Source organism: Cervus canadensis, chromosome X, assembly GCF_019320065.1.
Source record: "Cervus canadensis isolate Bull #8, Minnesota chromosome X, ASM1932006v1, whole genome shotgun sequence".
NCBI lineage: Eukaryota > Metazoa > Chordata > Mammalia > Artiodactyla > Cervidae > Cervus > Cervus canadensis.
The window spans coordinates 128,163,265-128,184,732 of NC_057419.1; the positions used below are offsets into that span (position 1 = coordinate 128,163,265).

A 21,468-nucleotide genomic window follows, 5' to 3' on the forward strand; every position below is an offset into this window, starting at 1 on the left:
GCAGGTCAGGAAGCAAGAGTTAGAACTGGACATGGAACAACAGACTGGTTCCAAATAAGAAAAAGAGTACGTCAAGGCTGTATATTGTCACCCTGCTTATTTAACTTACATGCAGAGTACATCATGAGAAACGCTGGGCTGGATGAAGCACAAGCTGGAGTCAAGATTGCCGGGAGAAATATCAATAACCTCAGCTATGCAGATGACACCACCCTTATGGCAGAAAGTGAAGAGGAACTGAAAAGCCTCTTGATGAAAGTGAAAGAGGAGAGTGAAAAAGTTGGCTTAAAGCTTAACATTCAGAAAACTAAGATCATGGCATCTGGTCCCATCACCTCATGGGAAATAGATGGGAGACAGTGGAAACAGTGTCAAACTTAATATTTTTGGGCTCCAAAATCACTGCAGATGGTGATTGCAGCCATGAAATTAAAAGACACTCCTTGGAAGGAAAGTTATGACCAACCTAGACAGCATATTAAAAAGCAGAAACATTACTTTGCCAACAAAGGTCCATCTGGTCAAGGCTGTGGTTTTTCCAGTGGTCATGTGTGGATGTGTGAGTTGGACTGTGAAGAAAACTGAGGGCCGAAAAATTGATGCTTTTGAACTGTGGTGTTGGAGAAGACTCTTGAGAGTCCCTTGGACTGCAAGGAGATCCAACCAGTCCATCCTAAAGGAGATCAGTCCTGGGTGTTCATTGGAAGGACTGATGCTGAAGCTGAAACTCCAGTACTTTGGCCACCTCATGTGAATAGTTGCCTCACTGGAAAAGACCATGATGCTGGGAGGGATTGGGGGCAGGAGGAGAAGGGGACGACAGAGGATGAGATGGCTGGATGGCATCACTGACTCGATGGGCATGGGTTTGGGTAGACTCCGGGAGCTGGTGATGGACAGGGAGGCCTGGCGTGCTGCGATTCATGGGGTCGCAAAGAGTTGGACACGATTGAGCGACTGAACTGAACTGAACTGAAATAATACAAAGTGTTCTTCTAGTTTTAAAGAGCTACTTCACTATTCTCTCAATTTATTCAATCCTTTCTTTTTATTTTTACCTCTTTTTGTCCTATGTTTGAGTCATTTAAATACTAATTAGCACAAAGTGAACACAAAAAGTAAGGAAGTGACTGGATTCAAATCAGTTTTCCTACCTGTCAGCCAGCATATTGAGTAAACTTATAATTATCGGTTAAAATCAAGTTTTGGGGTATAGAGTTCATCAAAATTTTATTGTTTCATCTGTAGGTAATCTATATTGCTTTAATAATATTTGAGTTGGCTGTAATGAAAACACTTGTTAACCGAGTTTGAATTAATCATAGAGGATATATCAAGACTTGTCTATTTTGTGATTTAAAAAAATAATATAAATTCTTTGTAGGTTTTAAAAAATAGTTCTTGAGTTTGTATAAATAGCCAAATATACTTAGAAAAGTAATTTGGCACCTAAAAAGAATTCCTCCCTAGGCGAAAACTCTAAAGAGGAAAAAAAATGAGTTTTCTTTTTCCTCAGATTTAAATGCCTTTAGAACCTCATTTTGTTGATTTCTCAGAATCAAAAATCAAATTATAACTGAGATCTGAAAATGAATTCTGAAAGCTTTAGCAATCAATGAGCTGTCCCTGTCTCCTTGTGTGCTGCCATTTGGGCTGGGAAAGCATACGTGTAAGGTCAGTCTCTTTGTTTTATTGTCTGGCTTTGTGGTTCTCACGACTCTCTTCTAGGTTCTGTGGAGGATACCGAGGTGAATTAGACACGGTCCCTTGACAACATCTTACTGTTGTTTTTTTGTAATCTGATTCTGAACCATTTGAAGTTGAATCTGCCAACTCCTGCCCCAAAGTAAAAGACCTAAGGTGCTAATCCCTACTCATTGATGGCAAATGCTAAATTGGAAGCAACAACTAAGAAACGTAAAACTTCTTATCCAATTACAAGCTCCGTAAGCCAGTCATGCTCAGCATCATCAGGGCGATGAGAAGGCAAGATCTCACGTTGGTAAAAAAAAATAGTGTTGTTTGAGTCAGTGCCAGCAAATCCTAAATTGCCAAGTCTGTCCAAGGGAATTAAACGTGGTAGGATCGAGGATGGAGAAATGTTTTATATTTGTTTGTGTGTATTATGGTTAGGAGTACTGGTTCTGGAGTCCATCAGATAGATATAGATTTGAATCCCAGCTCTGCTAATATGTGGCAGTGGACCTGCCTGAGCCTCAGTTTCCTCATCTGTAAAATGGGCATAATAAAAGAACCTCCTGTGCAGAGATTTTGCAGGAATTAAGTGAGATAATAGATATAAAATACTTAGTGTATATTAATGCTTAGTGTAAGGGATAGCTAATGCACGAGACATTGTTTTCTCCTCTAGGTGCTTACGATCTCGCTAAGGAGACTAGTATTCAAAGTACCCACAATGCAATTACAGCTCTATGTGAGCAAATGCCACAGTAGTTGGGAAAGACGTTAAGGGCTGTGGATGAGAGAGGTTGGAGGTTGGACTGTCACAGGAAGAATGTGAGAGCCAAGGTGGAAATTAGGAATGAGCATGACCCATGGTCTCATGAAAAGTATGATTTTCCCTTTAGCTGTTTGTTAGCTGTAAGAAAGGTCAGTGTCTTGAATGAGATTTATAATTGGGTATTTGTGCCAAGATCTGTCCTGAAAAATAATCTTTATTAAAATATGTTCATGTCTATTTTGCCAAGTCGGTTGTACTAACTGAAAAGATGGCCTTCCCTCCACTAGCATCATCATCCAGTTTATATTAATTCAAAGCTTCTTTGGTACTTGAGTTCCTATTTGGAAAAAGGGAAAGAAATGAGCTGGTGAAAGGTAATCATATGATTGACAAAAGACAAGGACATAATAAAGCCAGATACTCTTGACATGAACCTTATGAAAAATTCCTCACAGTCATGGTTCCTTTGTTGCCATGCTGTGTAGAGTCCCCCTCTAGAAATCTCTAGTCTGTAGTGGTGACGTTTCTCATTTCTGCTAGTTGCAGCTCAAATTTTGCTGCTCCTTACCATCCCACCACTCTTGACAGATACCTAATCTCCAACCTTACAGAATTTATCAACAAAAGTAGAAGATGAAATGATCCGAGACCATGTATAGCCACATAGGAGAATTCTTTTGATTGCTATACATGTGAATAGATGGGCTCACAGTTAATGTGCAAGAACACTTGTGCAGTTGTTTTGTTGGAAGAAAATGTGATATCAAAGGGTCTGACACATGTGTGGAAGCCAAATGGGGCTTCAAGTTATAACAGTTTCTATGATCAAGTTAACCTTCTTGGCTTTATCAGCCTCCCTCTCTAGACCATGAGCTCCTCAAAGTGAGTTGAAAATGAAAGCTGCTCAGTCGTGTCTGACTCTTTGCAACCCCACAGACTGTATAGCCCATGGAATTCTCCAGGCCAGAATACTGGAGAGGGTAGCTTTTCCCTTCTCCAGGGTATCCTCCCAACTCAGGGATCGAACCCAAGTCCTCCCACACTGCAGGCAGATTCTTTACCAGTTGAGCCACTCAGGGCTAGCACAAAGCCTGGAGCTTAGCAGGGACTTGATAAGAGTGCTCTGTCCCCCAACCCACCCACTTTCTTTTCTGCATTGCTGGAAGCAGCATGTCCCCAGTGGGCCATTTTGAGCGTAAAGAGTTATTTTGAGATCTCTGTGGAGAAAGCCCTCCAAACCCTGCTCCAAATGTCTGAAACAAAAGGGGAGCTAAATCCCTTAGGGGGGTCTCTGGAGTCATTCCCAAGGGAGGGAAGTGGGCAACGGGTGGGAAGGAAAGATGCATGGAATAACCCCTCTGTTTGAGTCTTCCTTCTTTTCTAAGATGGTTGTTATTTTCAGTATGATTCTGTTCAGATGCCATTGAAACCATAGTCTGATCACAATACTGAGAAAATCAGCTTCTAACTTTTGCTCTCCATCATTCTTCTTAAACCAGTTGTTGCCGCTCTCCTTCTGGCACCAAAACTTAATGTGGAGAAGGAGGTGGCAGGGGGAGATTTTGAATTGGCTCCATGCCCCACTGCTAAGCCTTCTGCCTGCTCTGCTCTCTCTCCCAGTGTGATACAGAAGGGATTCTGTCAAGCAGTGTTCACTGCAGACTTGCAGAAGAGACATTCTTAGCATTCTTAAGGAGAACTAGTTTCTAAAGTCAAAAATTTACCAGCGAACGAATGACCTTTGGTGTAATATCTAAACAGAAGTAACCCAGGCTGATTTTGCACTGTTGACAGAGAAATATTACATGATTATGGTTACTTTTTAAAAATTAAATTAAAATGATACAGTTTCCAATGATATAGCATAAACCAGCTTGCTAGTAATGTGCACTTTTATTTTTACTTATTTATTATTTGTTTGGCTACTCCAGGTCTTAGTTGTGGCATGTGGGATCCAGTTCTCTGACCAGGGATGCAACCCGGGCCCCCTGCATTGGGAGTGTGGTGTCTTAGCCACTGGACACCAGGGAAGTCCCTGTGCCCTTTTAAATACATGAGTGGTTGGAGGGTTGAATATATGCTTGCATATACATATTTACATATTATTTTAGGATTGCAAACTTGGTTTTACATTGATACATACATAAGATGATGAATGATCAGTCACACTGTACAGTAGATATACAGGGACCACCACTAAAGCATAAAGTCTTCAGTGTTTGATGCTGGTGGTGATGCCCAATGAGGATACGTCTTTGTACCTTCCTCTCTTTGTACCAAGAAGCGGATTGTATCTGAATCTGTACTCATGAGTTCCCTTTTTCAATCTCTGTCATTTCAATCTATGTTAGAAATCAGAAAATTATCTTAATTTGTGGAATTGTGCATTTCTTCACAGTTTGAGGGTTTATACATGGACGTCTGTTTAGATTTGCTACTAGTGTCCTAAGTCTGGAAGAGTGTACTGTGTTCTAAACCATGGTACAGAGATTGACGTTTAAAATTTTATTTTACTAGGGATTAGGAAAATATTGACTTAGTTTCCTCTGGGGGACTGACACGAAGTTTACTGTTTCAGTAAATCCATTTCAATGGAAAAGAGATTTGAAGACAAATATGAAGTACATAATAGCACAGAAGTTGTGGCAAAAATCTTTGAAGACTTTTTACATGAGTAAGTCGAGTTGGGAGACACTGCTAAGAACAGAGGGGCTTCCCAGGTGGCTCAGTGGGTAAAGAATCCGTCTTCAATGCAGGAAATCTGGGTTTGATCCCTGGGTCGGGAAGATCCCCTTGAGAAGCACATGGCAACCCACTCCAGTTTTCTTACCTGGAGAATCCCATGGACAGAGGAGCCTGGCCGGCTACAGTCCATGGGGTTGCAAAGAGTCGGACACAACTGCAGCGACTGAGCACGGACGCACACTAAAAACAGAAAAAGGCTCAGTAGTTGGAAGACCTGGATTTGAATCCTGATTCTACCGTTGGATATAGACAGCTGATCTTAAGCCTCTGAGCCAGTTTCTTCATGTGTAACTTTGAAACAATAGTATTTTCCTTGTCTATTTCATGGGTTTGGGTTAAGAAACAGGTATAATACATATTGAAAGTGTTTTCTTAAAACTTTAAAGTCATTTTGGAGTGAAGCAACACCCAAACCCCTAATAATATAACCAACAAGTTACTTCAAGCGCCCTCAGGAATCAGTGACTATGAACTTTCAAAGGCAAACCTTTTTTTTTCTCCTACATGGTGAAAACTGAGTAGGTTCCAAATTTAGGCCGACGGTTTTCCTGTCACTACTTAGGAAGAGAAGACTGAAACATATGCTTGCTTCTCTCCAGATTATATAAGTGCTTTTGCCTTTTACTTAATGCTGCTACAGAATTTAGAGAAGTACACAGTGGGAGCTTGCTATGATTTGGATGTTTATAAAGTACCGTTTATTATAACACAGTGTTCTTGCATTATGAGAAAGCACCTTTTCAGGCCAAGCCGTGCACGAACTGGCAGGAAGGCAGTGCCCAAACCTGAAAGGAAGACCCTTTTTGTGTATGATAGAAGCTTTATTTAGGGTAACCCTGTAAGTCTGATCATCAAATGATAAAGCCAAATTGGAAAGTTAGATAAGCATTTTATGTTCTAGACTGCCAGGCAAGGGGATATATTGTATACACATGGCTGATTCACTTTGCTGTACAGTAGAAATGAACACAGCATTTTAAAGCAACTCTACTCCAATGCAAATTAATTTTTAAAAAGTATACATAGACCGCCAGGCAGAGCTGCTATTAAATCATGATAATTCTAAAAGTCAAAGGTTTTCATTGTCTCTGATGCCAACAGAGTTACACTGAATCCTACTGGAAGGGAAATGTAGGGTGAGGTTCTTTGGGGCTGACTCCTACTGTAGCCTTTCTCTTCCACTGACAGTTTGGGCTTTTAATGCCTGGGAGAGGGCTGGAGAAAAAAAAATTCAGATCAGAGGCAGCTGGCTGATGGGAGGGAGCCCTTAGTCCTTCTCTTTTTCCTCTTAAAAAGATGAAGCTTGATTCACAGGCCTGGATCTTCTTTCAGGGGAAGATCTGTGGGACTCAGAATAGCTACTCTACCTTTTTCTGCATTCGAGCTACCACTGATAAAGAAATAGGACCAAAGACCCAGAATGCTTAGTTGAATCAGTTTTCTATGAAAAGTGAAACCTTGTTTTCTGTAACATGAATATGTGGCCTTTAAAACACACGGAGAACTGCAAGTTTCATTTTTAGAGTGCATATACTGCACATGTAAATAAGTGGTTCATTTTGCTGTATCCTTTAGCATATTAATTTGACAACTACGTTAGAAAGCTGAAGGAGGATTTTTTCTTTTTCAAAGTTACTTTGAGTAGGTACTTATGAAATTACTATGCAGAGAGATTAATAGATGCTAATCCAACAGGTTAAACATTGAAATTTGAGGACTGTTTTTGTAATCTGTATGGGAAGATAGTTGGCACCAAAAGCAAGACTTTGAAATTTTTTTCACTAAGTCTCGCCTTCTTCGATGGGGCTTTATTCACTTTATTCTCATTTTTCTCTGAGAAATGGATCACACATTGATTGTTAGGGCTGGAAGCTGCATTCACAGTGTTCTTTCATTGGGTCCATGAAACATGGTAAATGTGGGACAAGGGGGTCAAATTTTCCTATCAGAAAAATCTCTGCATTCACAAACTAAGAGTTTTTTTCTTTTGTTTCAACTCATTTTACATGCATATCTATAGACATGATAGGGATAATCTGCTTGATTTAATCCCATGGGTTGATAATTCCCAATTTGACTTGAAATAAAGTATATCTTTGTTCAGATCTTTTTTTCCAGCAGACTTATTGGGATATAATTGAAAAATAAAAGTATATATTTAAAAGCTTCAATGTGATCATTTAATATATATGTATCATTGGGAAGTGATTACCACAATCAAGTTAATTAGTACATCTATCACCTCACATGATTACCTTTTTTGTGTGTGTGAGAATGTCTTAAGATCTACTGTCAGCAAATTTCAAGTATACAATACAGTATAGTCACCATGCTGTACATTAGATCCTCAGAACTTAACTTATAACTGAAAGTTTGTACCCTTTGATTAACTTCTCCCCATTTTCCCTCATCCCCCTGCCCTTGGCAAGCACCATTCTACTTTTTTTTAGATTCTACCATATAAATGATACCGTATAATACTGACTTATTTCACTTAGTATAATGCCTTCAAGATTTATTCAAGCAGCAGAATTCCTTCTTTTCTGTGACTGGACAACCTATCTTTCTGTCTATCTACCTACCTATCTATCTATATACGTTATATTGTTAAAAAATCCATTCCTCTCTTGATGGAAACCTAGGTTGTTTCCGTGTTTTGGTTATTGTGAATAATGCTGCAGTGAACTTGGGAGTGCAGCTATCTCTTTGAGATAATGATTTCTTTTCCTTCAGATATATATCCAGAAGTGGGATTGCTGGATCATATGGTAGTTCTGTTATTAATTTCTTGAGACACCTCTATACTGTTTTTGTTAGCATCTTTTAGATTTGTTGAAGGTAGGAGATGGGATCCTATTCCAAGTTCAGTACCTTGCTCTTTAGTATCTTTCTGTATTTCTCAGGCAAGGGAAGACTGCATGAAGTAGAAAGAACAGAGCTTTGGAGTCAGATGCAGGTCTAATTCCAGGTGGGCAAGTTACTTAACCTGATTTGAGTCCATGATTTCCTCATCTGTAAAATGGGGACAAAGATCCACCCTGTTTCATAGGGTTATTATGAGTCTTACATGAAAAACTGTAGAGAAAGCACTTGGCATGGTGCCTGGCATCTAGAAAGGGCTTAGTAAATGCTGTTATCTCTCTTATTAAATGAATAACATCCTGGATTTCTCAGAGTCACTAACCCTCCTCCTGGTAACCTTAGTCTCGGGCTGGACTCTACTGTCAATGGCTGTGTCACCTGCAAGTCCCACAGGGACCCCTGACTTTGCCACCTGGAACCTCATCCTTTCATGCCCTGTCCACTGAATCAAGCATCTCCAGGACCCATACCTGCCCCAGCTATGACAGAACTTAAGGCATTCTTTGGACAGCATGCCTGGTACCGAATGGGCACAGGGATGTTGGTATTCTCTCCCTTTCAGTTACCCAGTGAATAGTGCATACTCATTATCAACTCACAGGCTTCTAAATAGGCCACTTTTTGTTTTGCCTTAAATTCAATAAATTGTTGGGAGGTATACGGACAAGCAGAATACAGGGCTGTCTCTCGTGAACTCTTGCCTTTGGCAGAGAGATGTGTGTGTGTGTGTGTGTGTGTGTGTGTTTGGTGTGTGTGTCTAATTATAGAGATGGTTTCTCTCATAAAAGTGTCTCCCTTAAGTGCTGATTATCAGTAATCCCTTTGGTGAAATAATGTATCTTGGACATATGACAAGGAACTTTCAGTGTGTTTGACAGTATTACTTTCTTTTTGTCTCTTATAAAGGAAAAGACCAAAGTTGTTGAGCCCTTGGACTATGAGAATGTTATCGCCCAAAGAAAAACTCAGATTTACAGTGACCCGCTCCGAGACCTGCTTATGTTTCCAATGGAAGATATATCTGTGAGTCCGCTAGTACTTCTTCAAAATTGCATTTTTCAGGCTGGTTCGTATAGCAAGAATATTCTATGTCTTCTAGATCTCTGTGATCTGTCGTCAACGCCGAACAGTCCAGTCCACTGTACCAGAAGATGGTGAGAAGAGGGCCCAGAGTTTGTTTGTCAAAGAGGTAAGAGGCTCAGAGGCCACAGAAGAAAAGTCATTATTCATTCATTTAATAAATACTGTATTTAAAATACTCTTAGTGTAAATGGAAAACAAAATTACTAGAACTTAACTGACCTACATAACAAGTCTATTTGATGTGACATAGAGGATACAGCTTAAATACTTTCATAAGTAGCTTGTATTCTTAGTCTTTTTTTTTTTTTTATAAACTTGAATACTCTTTGGACTTGAAGCCAGAGAGTCCAAGAGAACATGTGAATTGGGATTTATTACCACCAACTGGTTTAGGAAGACACAGTTGATCCCCAAAGGAAGATCTCAGTACCAGCATTCCCCAGATGATTTTTAAAAGTCCGTCAGCTTATTGCTGCTGCTGCTGCTTCGTCACTTCAGTCATGTCTGATTCTTTGTGACCCCATGGACTGTAGCCCACCAGGTTCCTCTGTCCGTGGAATTCTCCAGGAAAGAATACTGAAGTGGGTTGCCATGCCCTTCTCCAGGGGATCTTCCCGACCCAGGGATTGAACCCAGGTTTCCTGCATTGCAGGCAGATTCTTTACCCCTGAACCACCAGAGAAGCCCCGTCAGCTTATTACCAGACATAAAAACAGTGTGCATGTACCTTTCCTACATTTCAAATTAAAGATTCCTATTTTCTTTCAGTGTATTAAAACCTATAGCACAGATTGGCACGTGGTGAACTACAAGTATGAAGACTTCTCTGGAGACTTTCGAATGCTGCCATGGTAAGTTTGGAATTTAAGAGAAACTTTCAAGAGGCGAGTTGTTAAACATTTTACATTTTTTCAAACCGCTTGTGAAGCTTCTCAATTATAACAGATAATAAAGCAAAACTCAAACAACCAGCATGTTTGGTAAGTGTGTTTTGGGTAATTGGATATTTTTGCTTATTGAAATTTTTTCCGAAATGTACGTGTTCACTTCTTGGCTTTGGTGCATGTATATTGACCATAAAATCATCCTTCTTTGATTCTGGATAATGTTGTGAGCATTTTCTAGTGCTGTCAGTGAAAAAGCTAGAAGACATTTGATTCAGTTTGATGGCCCCAGACATCTCTTGACAAAAGTACATGTCTTGGAACTTTCCAGGTGATCCAGTGGCTAAGAATCTGCCTTGCAATACAGGGGACATGGGTTAGATTCCTGGTTGGGGAACTTTGACCCCATATGCTGTGAGGCAACTAAGCTCGTGTGCCACAACTAAGACCTGATGCAGCCCAATAAATAAGTAGATAATTTTTTTTTTAAGTGCATCTCTTTCATTTAAGTTGAAAGGCTGCTGTGAGCACTCTGGCCCAACAGCCAGACTGTCAGGGTTCAAATCTTATTTCTACCACTTCCTAGCTGGGTGACCTTGGGCTAGTCACTCAGTCACTTGAACACTCTTTCCTCCCCTTTTCATCCGTAAGATTATTAACCTCACAGGATATCACATGGGAGATGTTTTGGAGGAATAAGACTTGGTGTGTAGCCTTTGGTAGCTTTCAAGGCACTTTCCCAGAGAAGAAAACTGAGTCTTAAAAATGTCCTTTAAAGCTGAGTCCTAAGATGGTCATTCCAGGATCATATAGCAAACAGATGGAAGAGCCAGAATGACATGGGGTTGCTTTTTGGCCTGGGAAAGATAAGGTCCCACCACCACTGACAGCTCTGGCGTGCATTCCTTGCAATTTGGGCTTAGTTACGTCTTTGCTGTTGGCTGCCCATGTGGGAGTCCTTTTACAGAAGGTAATGCCAGAGGGGAGAATCTGAGTTTGAAAGGGAGAAAAGAATTCCACCTTCTTATGTCTTGGTATTTTCTTGGTTGTGAAAGAAAGAAGTCTACTCATCTTGATTTGGTTTCTTTTTTTCTATTTTGCTCAGTGTCTAAGACAACTCTTTTGTATTTTCAGCAAGTCTCTGCGACCAGAAAAGATTCCCAATCATGTATTTGAGATTGATGAGGACTGTGAGAAGGATGAGGTAAAGATGGGGGCAACTGCACTGGTTTCTTCAAGGTCCCTTGTGTTGAGAGAGATTTCTCTGAGAAAAGATGAGGGAAAGAATTGTTTATGAATGATCTGGGGCAAACTTTCAAGCTAATGGGTGTTTTTTTTTTTTTTTTTTTAAATTTAACATTGTTGTATTTCCAAATGGAGTTTAGGAAAAATAAAGTGAAATGGGCAGTGATGTGTGTATAAACCCATTTTCCCACCTGTGGGACACACTTGTGGAGTTGCTTTTCCCACACTGGGCATGTGGTGTGGTGATTCATCTGGATTTTCCTGCTTAATAGATCCCTTTTGGGACAGAGGACCCAGATGTCTATGACATTTTGAGGTGAAGTTTGACCATTTACATAATGCAGAAGACTTTCCCACAAGACAGCCCATATGATCCAGTAAATATTGAGTGTCTATTGTGTGCATGGCACTGTGGACTTAAAAAATATCCACAACCTAAAAGTTGAGAGTTACGTTTTTATTCAGTTGACATTTTAAGGACTTCAGGCCCTGGAGACAGCATCTCAAGTAACCCTGAAAGAACTGTGCAGTGGAGGCAAAGAGGAGGAACCAGGTTACTTAGAAGTTTTGTGATGAAGGGCAGGAATTCTGAACATCAAAAGATGATTGTTAATTAAAGAAAACCAAGTTAAGGAATTTAGCACTCTTCTTTGTATGGAAAGATGCAAGAGTCAGGACTCATTGACATCATTCCTTTGATGTACACCTCTGCTATCTGGAGCCAGGATCCTGAGTTTCCTCAGGGCTCCCTGCAGGGAGTGGCTGCTCCCTGATGGCTGCTAGATGGCAGGTATTCTTTCCTTCCTGGGTTCTCTCAGGGCTCACAGCTCACCATCCTTGGTGGCTGCAATTGCTGTTGACTTTGACATCCTTTGTCTACTGATATGGCAGGCAATATTCCATTTCTCAGCACAGAGCCTTTCATCCTGTTGTTAACAATTTCAGGTTTAATCAGGCATCTTCAAGGGGGAGTGGGGAGGTGCAGGGAGAGGGAGCTTTATGCTTTGCAAAATGGGGCAGGGCCTAGTTCGTGCTCCCCAATTGTTTGATTAGATAATGGGCCAGCTGCTGTTTCACTGATGGTTTTCCCTCTGTTTCAGGATTCATCATCTTTATGCTCTCAGAAGGGTGGTGTGATCAAACAAGGCTGGTTGCATAAAGCCAATGTAAATAGCACCATCACAGTTACCATGAAGGTAGGAAGTAGTTATTATTATTATTTCATCATTTTAAGGATAGTGCCATGACTAGCCTCTCTGGAAACAATATTTCTTTTTAAAATTTTTTTAGCAAGGAGCCCCAGCAAAAAAAAATTCTTTAGTGAGAGAATTCTCACAGAAGTGTGGAATTGAAGAACTCTGAAACCTTAGCTAAATTTAGAAGCGTACCTTTTTAAAGAAATGTAATTATTATCTTCTGAATCAGGGTGTTTGAAAAGGAGGCTGTCAGTTGAATGAAGAAAATAGCTTTGAAACAAAAAAGGCATCAAAGGTTCCTGTGTGGAAATGAATGTAAATTGAGTAGAAGAATAGGGTACTCTCTTTCTTTAACAAATTTAATTAGTTGCTCATTCTATGTTGATCACTATGGGGAAAATGTATGGATATCTAAGATGGTATTCCTGGTCTCCAGAAACCTCCAAACGAGATTTTAAAAAATATACAAAATTAGCTACTATACCAAGGCATACCTTAGTCCAGTCAGAACTAGAGTTTTGTAGTTTGGCCAGAATAGCAACTTTATGCATGGGGTTTGTGCAAGATGAAGTTAGAAACATTGAGAGGGATCAAATTGTGCCATGAATGCCTCAGACATGAAGTTGGCTTTTGTTCAGGAGGTGGTGGAGGGCCATTAAAATCCAAAGGTAAAACTAACAAGCTACTTGAAAATTCTGAGCAGAAAACCAAATTATTCTCTGATACCAAATATAACTGTTCTTTCAGATATTCAATATCACATCATGTGGTTTGCCGAGGGTGATTCACACTTCCATTAAGTATAAAAGGTCATTCTATCTTCTACATAGCCTGCAAGCAGAAACCATGGGTGTCTACCAAGGGAAGACTCAAGTTCTATCTTAATTTAATATTTTGCCTGCTGCTTTCCATTTAGTGGTTATGTCCTGTTCTCACTTTCATTTTCAAGTGCTAAAAATAATGAATCTAAGTTGCAGAATACTTCCTATATGTCTCTCGCACCTAAACCTGTGCTTTGGCACGTGGTGAGGATAAGAAAATCCATTTATGGATGACTTGATCTGTGCCAGCCTCCATATTGAATGTTTCATATTCTGTATCTCTTTTAATCCTCATGGCAGTCCTAAGATACAGGTAGAATTATTATTCTTGGTTGACATGTGTGGAAAGTGAGGCACAAAGAAATTCAGTGATTAACCCAGGGTCATATAGCTTTGATTTTTCAGAGGTAGGATCAGAACCTACGTAGGCAGATGCCTGAGCCTATGATCTTAACCAGCATGTTGTTGGTGCTCCCTAGCTGAGTGAGTGAGATTCAAGTCTTTATTATATTTCCTATCAAAATTATCAGGTTCAGAAATGTCCATGTGAAGGTGATAATTCTGGGCAGTTTCTTAGAAAATGGTTCTATGGTTTTTGATTCAACTCTCTTCCCCTAACTTCTCAAAATATTAAAATGCTTCACCCATACTTAAGCTTTAGTCCAACATTAAGTAAATGTATGAAAATCTGGATTCCTAAAAGGAGACATCAGGGAGTTAATATCTTTACAAAACCATTCACCACAGGATTCCTTTCAACAGTGAGTTAAGTCTAATGACTTTGGGACTTCCCTGGTGGCTCAGATGGTAAAGAATCTGCCTACAATGCAGGAGACCCGGGTTCCATCCCTGGGTTGGGAAGATCCCCTGGAGAAGGAAATGGCTACCCACTCCAATATTCTTGCCTGGAGAATTCCATGGAAAGAAGAGCCTGATGGGCTACAGTCCATACAGTCCATGGGGTCACAAAGAGTCAGACATGATTGAGCGACTAACACTTTCACTTATAATGACTTTAAATTATAATTTGTTTTACATATAACTTTTTTTAAAAAAAGAAATTCTTCTTTGGTTTGTTTCTATTTGGCTCTGCTGGGTCTTCACTGCAGCATGCAGGCTCTTCATTGTGGCACACACGCTTCTCTAGTTACAGAGTGGACTCAGTTATGGTATGTGCGCTCTCTAGTTCTGGCATGTGGGTTAGTTGCTCTGCAGCATATTGGATCTTAGTTCCCCGACCAGGGATAGAATTTGCATCCCATGCATTGGAAGGTGAAGTCTTAACCACTGGACCACTAGGGAAGTCCCAATATTGCTTTTTAAGGAGCTTGTATATTATAAAATCCAAATGCAGTTGTCTGTAAAAGGTGTATGCTTTCAAATTTTCTATCAGATAATTCATGAACTACAGATTGATTGTGGTAGGCAGAATAAAGCCCCCCCCACCCCCCCGCCCAAGACATCCGTTCCCAATCCCTGGAATCTATAAATGTTCCCATACATGGCAAAGGGGAGTTTGAAAAATCACTAATCAGCTAGTAGGGAGATTAGCCTGGATTATCCAATGTAATCATAAGGGTCCTTTTAACTGGAAGACAGGAAGTAAAAGAGGAGAGTTAGGGAAAGAGATGTAAGGGTAGAAGCAGGGTCAGAGAGAGATGCTATGTTGCTGGCTTTGAAGATGGAGGAAGGGCAGAGAAATGCGGGCAGCCTCAGGAAGCTGGGAAAGGCAAGGAAGTGGATTGTCCCCTAGAGCCTTCAGAAAGGAGCAGAACTCTGCTCTCACCTTAATTTTAGCCTGGTGACAGCCATGTCAGATGTCGAACCTTCAGAATTGTGAGATAGTACATTTATGTTGTTTTTAGCCACTAAATTTATCGTAGCTTGTTATAATGGAAATAGAAAAGCAATTCACTCAGTTAGTCAAAGATTGATTGTTCAGCTTTTGTATCATCTCCCCCTGAGGTTTAAAACTCCACTACTTACAAAGGCCAAGCAGGAACCATAAATTCATGAAGTGGGTGGTGGGTCTGAGGTGACCTGGTGACCACGTGGCCTGGCTGAAGGGGACAGCTGCTGCTTGTTTCCGGCTAACCGTTTGTATGCTGCTGCTGAGCTAGGCTCTTTGCTTCCCCCCTCCTTTTTTTTATCCCCAGCTGTTCATATTTTCGCCACTTCTTTCTTCTTCTTTTTGAAAAAGTGAGATATAATTCACATAGCATAAAAACACCTATTCTTTCCAAAACCTTTACCAAACAGTAGGCAGAGAAAGGAAAAGAAGAGAGTAAATCAATTTGGTCATATGTGCTACACAGTTCTTTTTTTAAAAATGAGTGGGGGATAATTTGAAATATAAAGGCCATCATGAGCTTTGGGAATTGTCTCTGGTGATGGATTTTATTTATCCCTGCTCTTCTTTATTATGGATTCTGAGTTTCCATTTTGGATTTCTGGGAGCTGAATATACAACCTATGTTCTTCTGGTTTTTACTTCCTAAAACCATAGCAAGAAGTAGTGGATTTCCAGATTTTCTCATGGCTAGACTGGGCATGAGAGGAAGGTCCAGCCAGATTCAGTTAAAGGTATCTGAAGGATTTCACCAAGATATTTTTTTCCCTATGAAAATTGTGCTTTAACTCTTATTTAGTTTAGCATCATTGAAATTAGTGGAAACTTGTAGTGTTTACTGTGCTCTTTCTCTCTACATAAACAGAGGGCGTGTGAGTGTATGGAACAGGCAAGGGGAAGATGGGGCGTGGGTATCAGTTTTATAGTCGTCAGGCTAAAGTTGGAATGAGGGCCAAAGAAGAAGTACAGGCCAATAAACCGAGATGCACTGGAGGCCTCAGGCTCGTATCCCTAGGTGCCGTGTACGGGGTGGGAGATCATACACATCAGGCCTGGATTGGCTCAGGCAGAGGACAGAAGAACCGAGGCAGAGGGCTAGAGTTTATGAGACACTCTGAAAGGGAAAATTCTATATATTTCCTTCTACTGTGCCAATCTTTGATGTGAAGAATATTAATTCCTCTCCTGAGTGAATGGAAAGATGATTCAGGTATGCTGTTGGTTGAATCATTTTCCGGATCCTGGTGGTAGTTTGACTTTTGGTACATGCAGAGTCCCCTGCTTGCTAGGAACTCCAGCCCATGCTGGTGACAGGCTTCGGTGGCTTCAATAATGAGCTCACCACAGGGCTAGTGCTCGCAGAGTTGAGAGCAAAGAACCTTTTCTATCAGAAAATTTGCGTGTTGACAGCCCCTGCAAATTCATAGCAGGCTAACCAGGAAGCTACAGCAGAAGGCTCTGGATATTAATCATGACTCATTGGCAAATAACAGCCTACAGGAGCCATACGTCTGCCCTCCTATTTTATCTGCATGTCTTTGATGCGCTGTGTCTTGACACTGGCCGGCCGAGCCTTCTAGGGATGACAGGGATTAAAGCAGGGCAGCTGGGTATCTTTCAGAGGGAGGTGAAGTTTACAGACCTTTATTCACTTAAAAATTTCTGGATTTTAAAAGCTATGCAAAATCAGTCCTTTGGATTGTTTGAAATTATGCACAACCACTTTAAAACTATTTTTATCAACAAGTCTGAGTCTTTTTCTTGGCCATGTTGCCTCTCAGAAATAAGGCCATCTAATAGCCAGGAAGGAAGAAATAGAATCATGTGAGAAGGTAGAAAGAAAAAAAAAGGAAGGAAAGAGGGTTAGAAAAGACTCCACAAAGTCCAGTAGATAAAAGAGAATCAGAAGACTCCTACTTTATAAGGGCTTTTGAGAAAGCAAGCACATGACCTCTAATGCAATATGAATAATGTAGCCCAAGTAATTTGTACATGGGCTGCTTTAGAAAGTTCAGCCTCCCTAGCTAGCTGCCAGACAGTTTTGCAAGAACATTGAGGGCAATGGATGGGCTCTAGGGAAAAAAGGCTGGTGAAAACTGAGTTGAGCTCTTCCTGTTGAAAGATTGGAAGACCCCATATTTAGGAAATAAACCTTTGTATTTTCCCCAGTATCCACCTTTCTGCCAGTGAGGTCAGATGGGATATAGTCTGCACCATTTTCTACAATTGTCATTTTCCCAGAAGTGCTTGCTGGGCTTCCCTGTTATTGGCTGAGAACTAGCCCCAAGGAACCCAGGCTACAGGAGAGCTGCTAATGACATGTGTCCCTCCCCAAGTCACAATTCTCTGGTGCCTGAGCGTCCTTTCACGGAGGCAGATGCTGGCAGCTTGTAGCTCTCCCAGAAGCTCTGTTGGTTGTCTGGGCACAGTGACCACTTCACTCAGCTCATAATTGCTTTTTTCTCAGTGTTCATGTTAAAACAGGACAAGCCTTGTCATAGGTGATTAATTTCCTCAATTTGTACCTTCTAGATCATGAGAACACACCCCACTGCTACTCTTCAGTTCCTGGGAAAGTTCTGGAGAGCAGTTTAAAGATAGCATAGACAATAAATGATCCCTTGGGCAGAAACTCCAGTCATCACGGAAACGTCCGTGCTCTCTTTCCCAAGTAGCTAGCTGCTAGGGACATCTGCTTTTTTCAGCGTCTCTCCATATCAGTGAAGGAATTTAGTGTGGACTAGATAGCTCTGATATTGGACTTGACCTTCCTGTGGTATTTAGAACTGTTTTTCCTGAGGGATATAATGATATATGGAATAAGGAAGAATCTGATCTTGACTGTGGTTTTTCACTAAAAATAAAAAATCTGTTGCAGATTCTTGGCCAACCCTTTGGGACACCCACCTTTAGGCATCTTCTTGGCTCAATTTGGTCACATTCCTCAAGTTCCCTCCTCTCCGTTCTTAGCAATTAAACATCGAAGTGTCTGGGTATGTTATCGGGGTTGCAAGTTCAGTTGCTTGATGTATGACTCAGTTCTAGTGCCCTTTCTTTCTTTTTGCACAAAGCAGAGCCATTTGTTATATATCCAAGAGTCTAAGAGTTCTCACTCTTTCACTGTTACGGGAGGGTTTTTTGCCTTCTGCACTGGGAGAACAACAAATCAAAAGAGGCTTTTACCTAAAAAAGCGCATATGAAATTAAAATAATTGCTGGGAGGCCAAGGTCACTGTGTTTATTGGAACAGGGGTAGAGGGAAGCTTTTATTTTTGATACACTAATACCTTGTATGCTCAAGTCTCCCAGTTCGTCTCTCACAGCTGACAAACAGATTGCACTTATTTTAATGGGTAAGGGATTTCTCACTAATTAGTTTTTTTTTTTTTAAATGTTTCCTTTGCTCTCATTCATTGGTGAATGTTTAAAGCCATTTATTAGGGGCTTCTTTTTTATTTTTTAAATAATTATTTGACTGCATTGGGTCTTAGTCGTGGCATGCGGGATCTTCAATCTTTGTTGTGACATGCAGGATGTTTGGTTGTGGTGCTCGAACTCTTAGGTGTGGCATGTGGGATCTAGTTCTCTGACCAGGGGTCAAACCCAGGCCCCCTGCATTGGGAGCTCAGAGTCTTAGCCACTGGACCACCAGGGAAGTCCCTATTAGGGGCTTCTTATGTGCCAGACACTATTAGGAATCAATGAATTCATCATCACCAAATGTATATGGAATACCTTATTGGAATAAGGTGTTGGCACTGTGGAGGGTAGAAAGAAAAAGAGGTGTATCATGTAGAGTTTGAAACCTGTTTGGGGAGATGAGACACACAATAATGACATATTGTTTAAAGGTGGTACAGAGATCCAGTGCTTTATGAGTCCAAATCACTGTGAACTGGTGTGAGAGAAGGCTTCTTTTATATATAAAAGATGAATATATATATATATAAAGATATATATCTATGTAAAAGATAAGTATATATACACACACACATATATATAATACACACATATATGTGTATATTTATTTATTTGACTGCACCAGATCTTAGTTGCAGCACACAGGATCGTCTGTCTTCATTGTGGCATGCAGGATCTTTAGTCGTAGCAAGAGAATCCTTAGGTGTGGCATGTGGGATCTAGTTCTCTGATTGGATCGAACCCAGGCCCCCTGCATTGGGAGCCTGGAGTTGTAGCCACTGAACCAACAGGTAAGTCCCAGAGAAGGCTTCTTGAAGGAGGTGGGGACGTCAAGGAAGGGAATCAGAAAGGAGGTGAGCATGGCAGGTAGTGTGTACAGGGCAAGTATATTAGGTGAAGTTGTGTAGTCATGGGAAATAGAGTTGATTTGGTCCTTTGCTCTCCTTGGGCCTCAGTTTCTCTGCTGCAACATGGAGATGATAATAGTAATTACCACACAAGGTCATTATGAGGATTTCACTGATATGAGAGAAGCACTTAGTCAGAACTGTAATGTAGTAGGCACTCCACAGATGTCACAGATCGGTATTATTTTATATTATTAATAGGGCTGTGGGAGTGCCTTGAATGTCAGATCAGGCATGGGAGCCTTACCACGTATTTGGGTAACTGAGGGTGATTGGAAATTTGAGCAGGGCCATGACATGCCCCAAGAAAGACAATAAATTAATTTGTCTCTAATGAGAAGGATGTATTGTAGACCCCTCTTTTTAGACTTTGCTTCAAACTAAATAGTTAAAAAATTTTCCAGGGCCCAGATATGATAGAATTATGTAAGTAAAGCTATTTGGTTTTTAACCAGTTGTCCAGAGGGTAGACCTATGTAGTATATTAAAACCTGGTAGGACTATAAAAGGATATGGTAGAGAGTCATAAGTGATATATTAGGTTGTCAACCTATGGGTAGGGGTACTTTAGCAGGATGATGTTCCCAACATTCTGGTGTAATTAATGGCAACTCAATTTTCTGAAAAGTTATGTATGGGATTTTCTTCCCTATTATTTCTTTCATCGTTGCTTTGAACAGTTCTCAGACCCAGTGTGTCTCCTATTCTCCTGCTTTCTTCTTTTCTTTGCTGCCTCTTCTTTGCTATTTTGAGACATGACTCAGGTAAATTTCCCCCTCCCAATTTCTACATTGCTCCTGGCCCACCTAACTTTAACAAAGCCTTCAGACCATCCTTTCTCAGGGCTCCTGGTTCATTGAATTTAGCAGTACATAATTACCCTCTAGGGAACACACATAGGTTAAACACCCTTGAGATTTGTTACATAAAATGATAAAAGGCTCTCCTAATTTGAGAATACTAGGTGCTTAAACCTTCCTGCCTTCCATTATTGAATCAACCCGAGTGATAGAAGCCCTTTATTCCTGCTTCAGAAAGGGTTGTGTGGGGTAAATGTTCAAAAGGTTGTTCTCAAGCTCAGGGCCTTCAAGCTACTTGGCAGAACCTGATGCCAGAGAATAATCTCCTTTGGCTAACTCTGTTTTGTTCTTCTGGGTGGTCTGGGTAGGCCACTGGTCAGGATTCATGCTTCTCACTGAGTAAAGTGGGGCATTTTCAGCTGTGTTCACCATCTAGGAAACAATAAAATGGGGGAAGAGGAAGAAGAATATGGGCATTACAGAGAAACGCCCTTCTGTTGGATGAAACCACTGGAGAATCTGCACTGGCGAATGAATTATTCATTCATTCCTCATTCATTTTGCAAAATTTTATTGCATTCCAGGCACTGTCACAGGTACTAGGGCTATAGCAGTGGATGAGATGTGGACCTTAATCGTTTTAAAAGAGACAGCAAATAGATACATAGATGAATAAGATATATTTGAATAGTGATGATTCTATGAAAAAAGATAAAATAAGATGCTGCTACGAGGGCAGGTAGTCACAGAAAGCCTTTCAGAGGAGGTAAGAGTCAAGCAAAGACCTGAAAGAAGCTGTGGATATGTGGGGGAAGAGACTTCCAGGCCAAGGGGACATAAAGCGTAAAGGTCCAAAGGAGGCTTTTTTGTTTGAGGAACAGCAGGTAAGCCAGTGTAGCTGCATAATTAGAAATAAAGTCCATGAGGTAACCCAAGGCCAGAGCATGCACGTCACCCCAGGCTATGGGGAGGATTTCAGGTCTTAGTCTAATCTCAATGGGAAGCCATTGGAACGTTTGGGCAGGATTCTCTGTCATTGTCCTATGATTTTGATTCTAGTTCTGCCATCGCCTTGCCCATGTGAACTTGAGTGAGCTCCTAGTCTCTTAGTTTGCTGTTAGGTAACATGTGGATAAAGATGCTAATCCCCAAGTGACATTAAAAAAATTAGCTCTTGGTTACAAAGAACTTGAG

The 21,468-nt window shown here is 40.7% G+C and overlaps 1 protein-coding gene across 2 annotated transcripts in view; it reads left to right on the forward strand.

Annotated features, from left to right (window-relative positions):
• DOCK11 (dedicator of cytokinesis 11) overlaps positions 1-21,468 on the forward strand; it is a 200,845-nt gene that overhangs the window by 41,895 nt on the left and 137,482 nt on the right. For both annotated transcript variants that reach the window (XM_043458483.1, XM_043458485.1), the window contains exons 2-6: positions 8,975-9,091; positions 9,168-9,257; positions 9,920-10,002; positions 11,170-11,239; positions 12,381-12,476. In XM_043458483.1, coding sequence (XP_043314418.1) covers positions 8,975-9,091; positions 9,168-9,257; positions 9,920-10,002; positions 11,170-11,239; positions 12,381-12,476 — 456 coding nt within the window. The remainder of the gene's footprint in view (positions 1-8,974; positions 9,092-9,167; positions 9,258-9,919; positions 10,003-11,169; positions 11,240-12,380; positions 12,477-21,468) is intronic.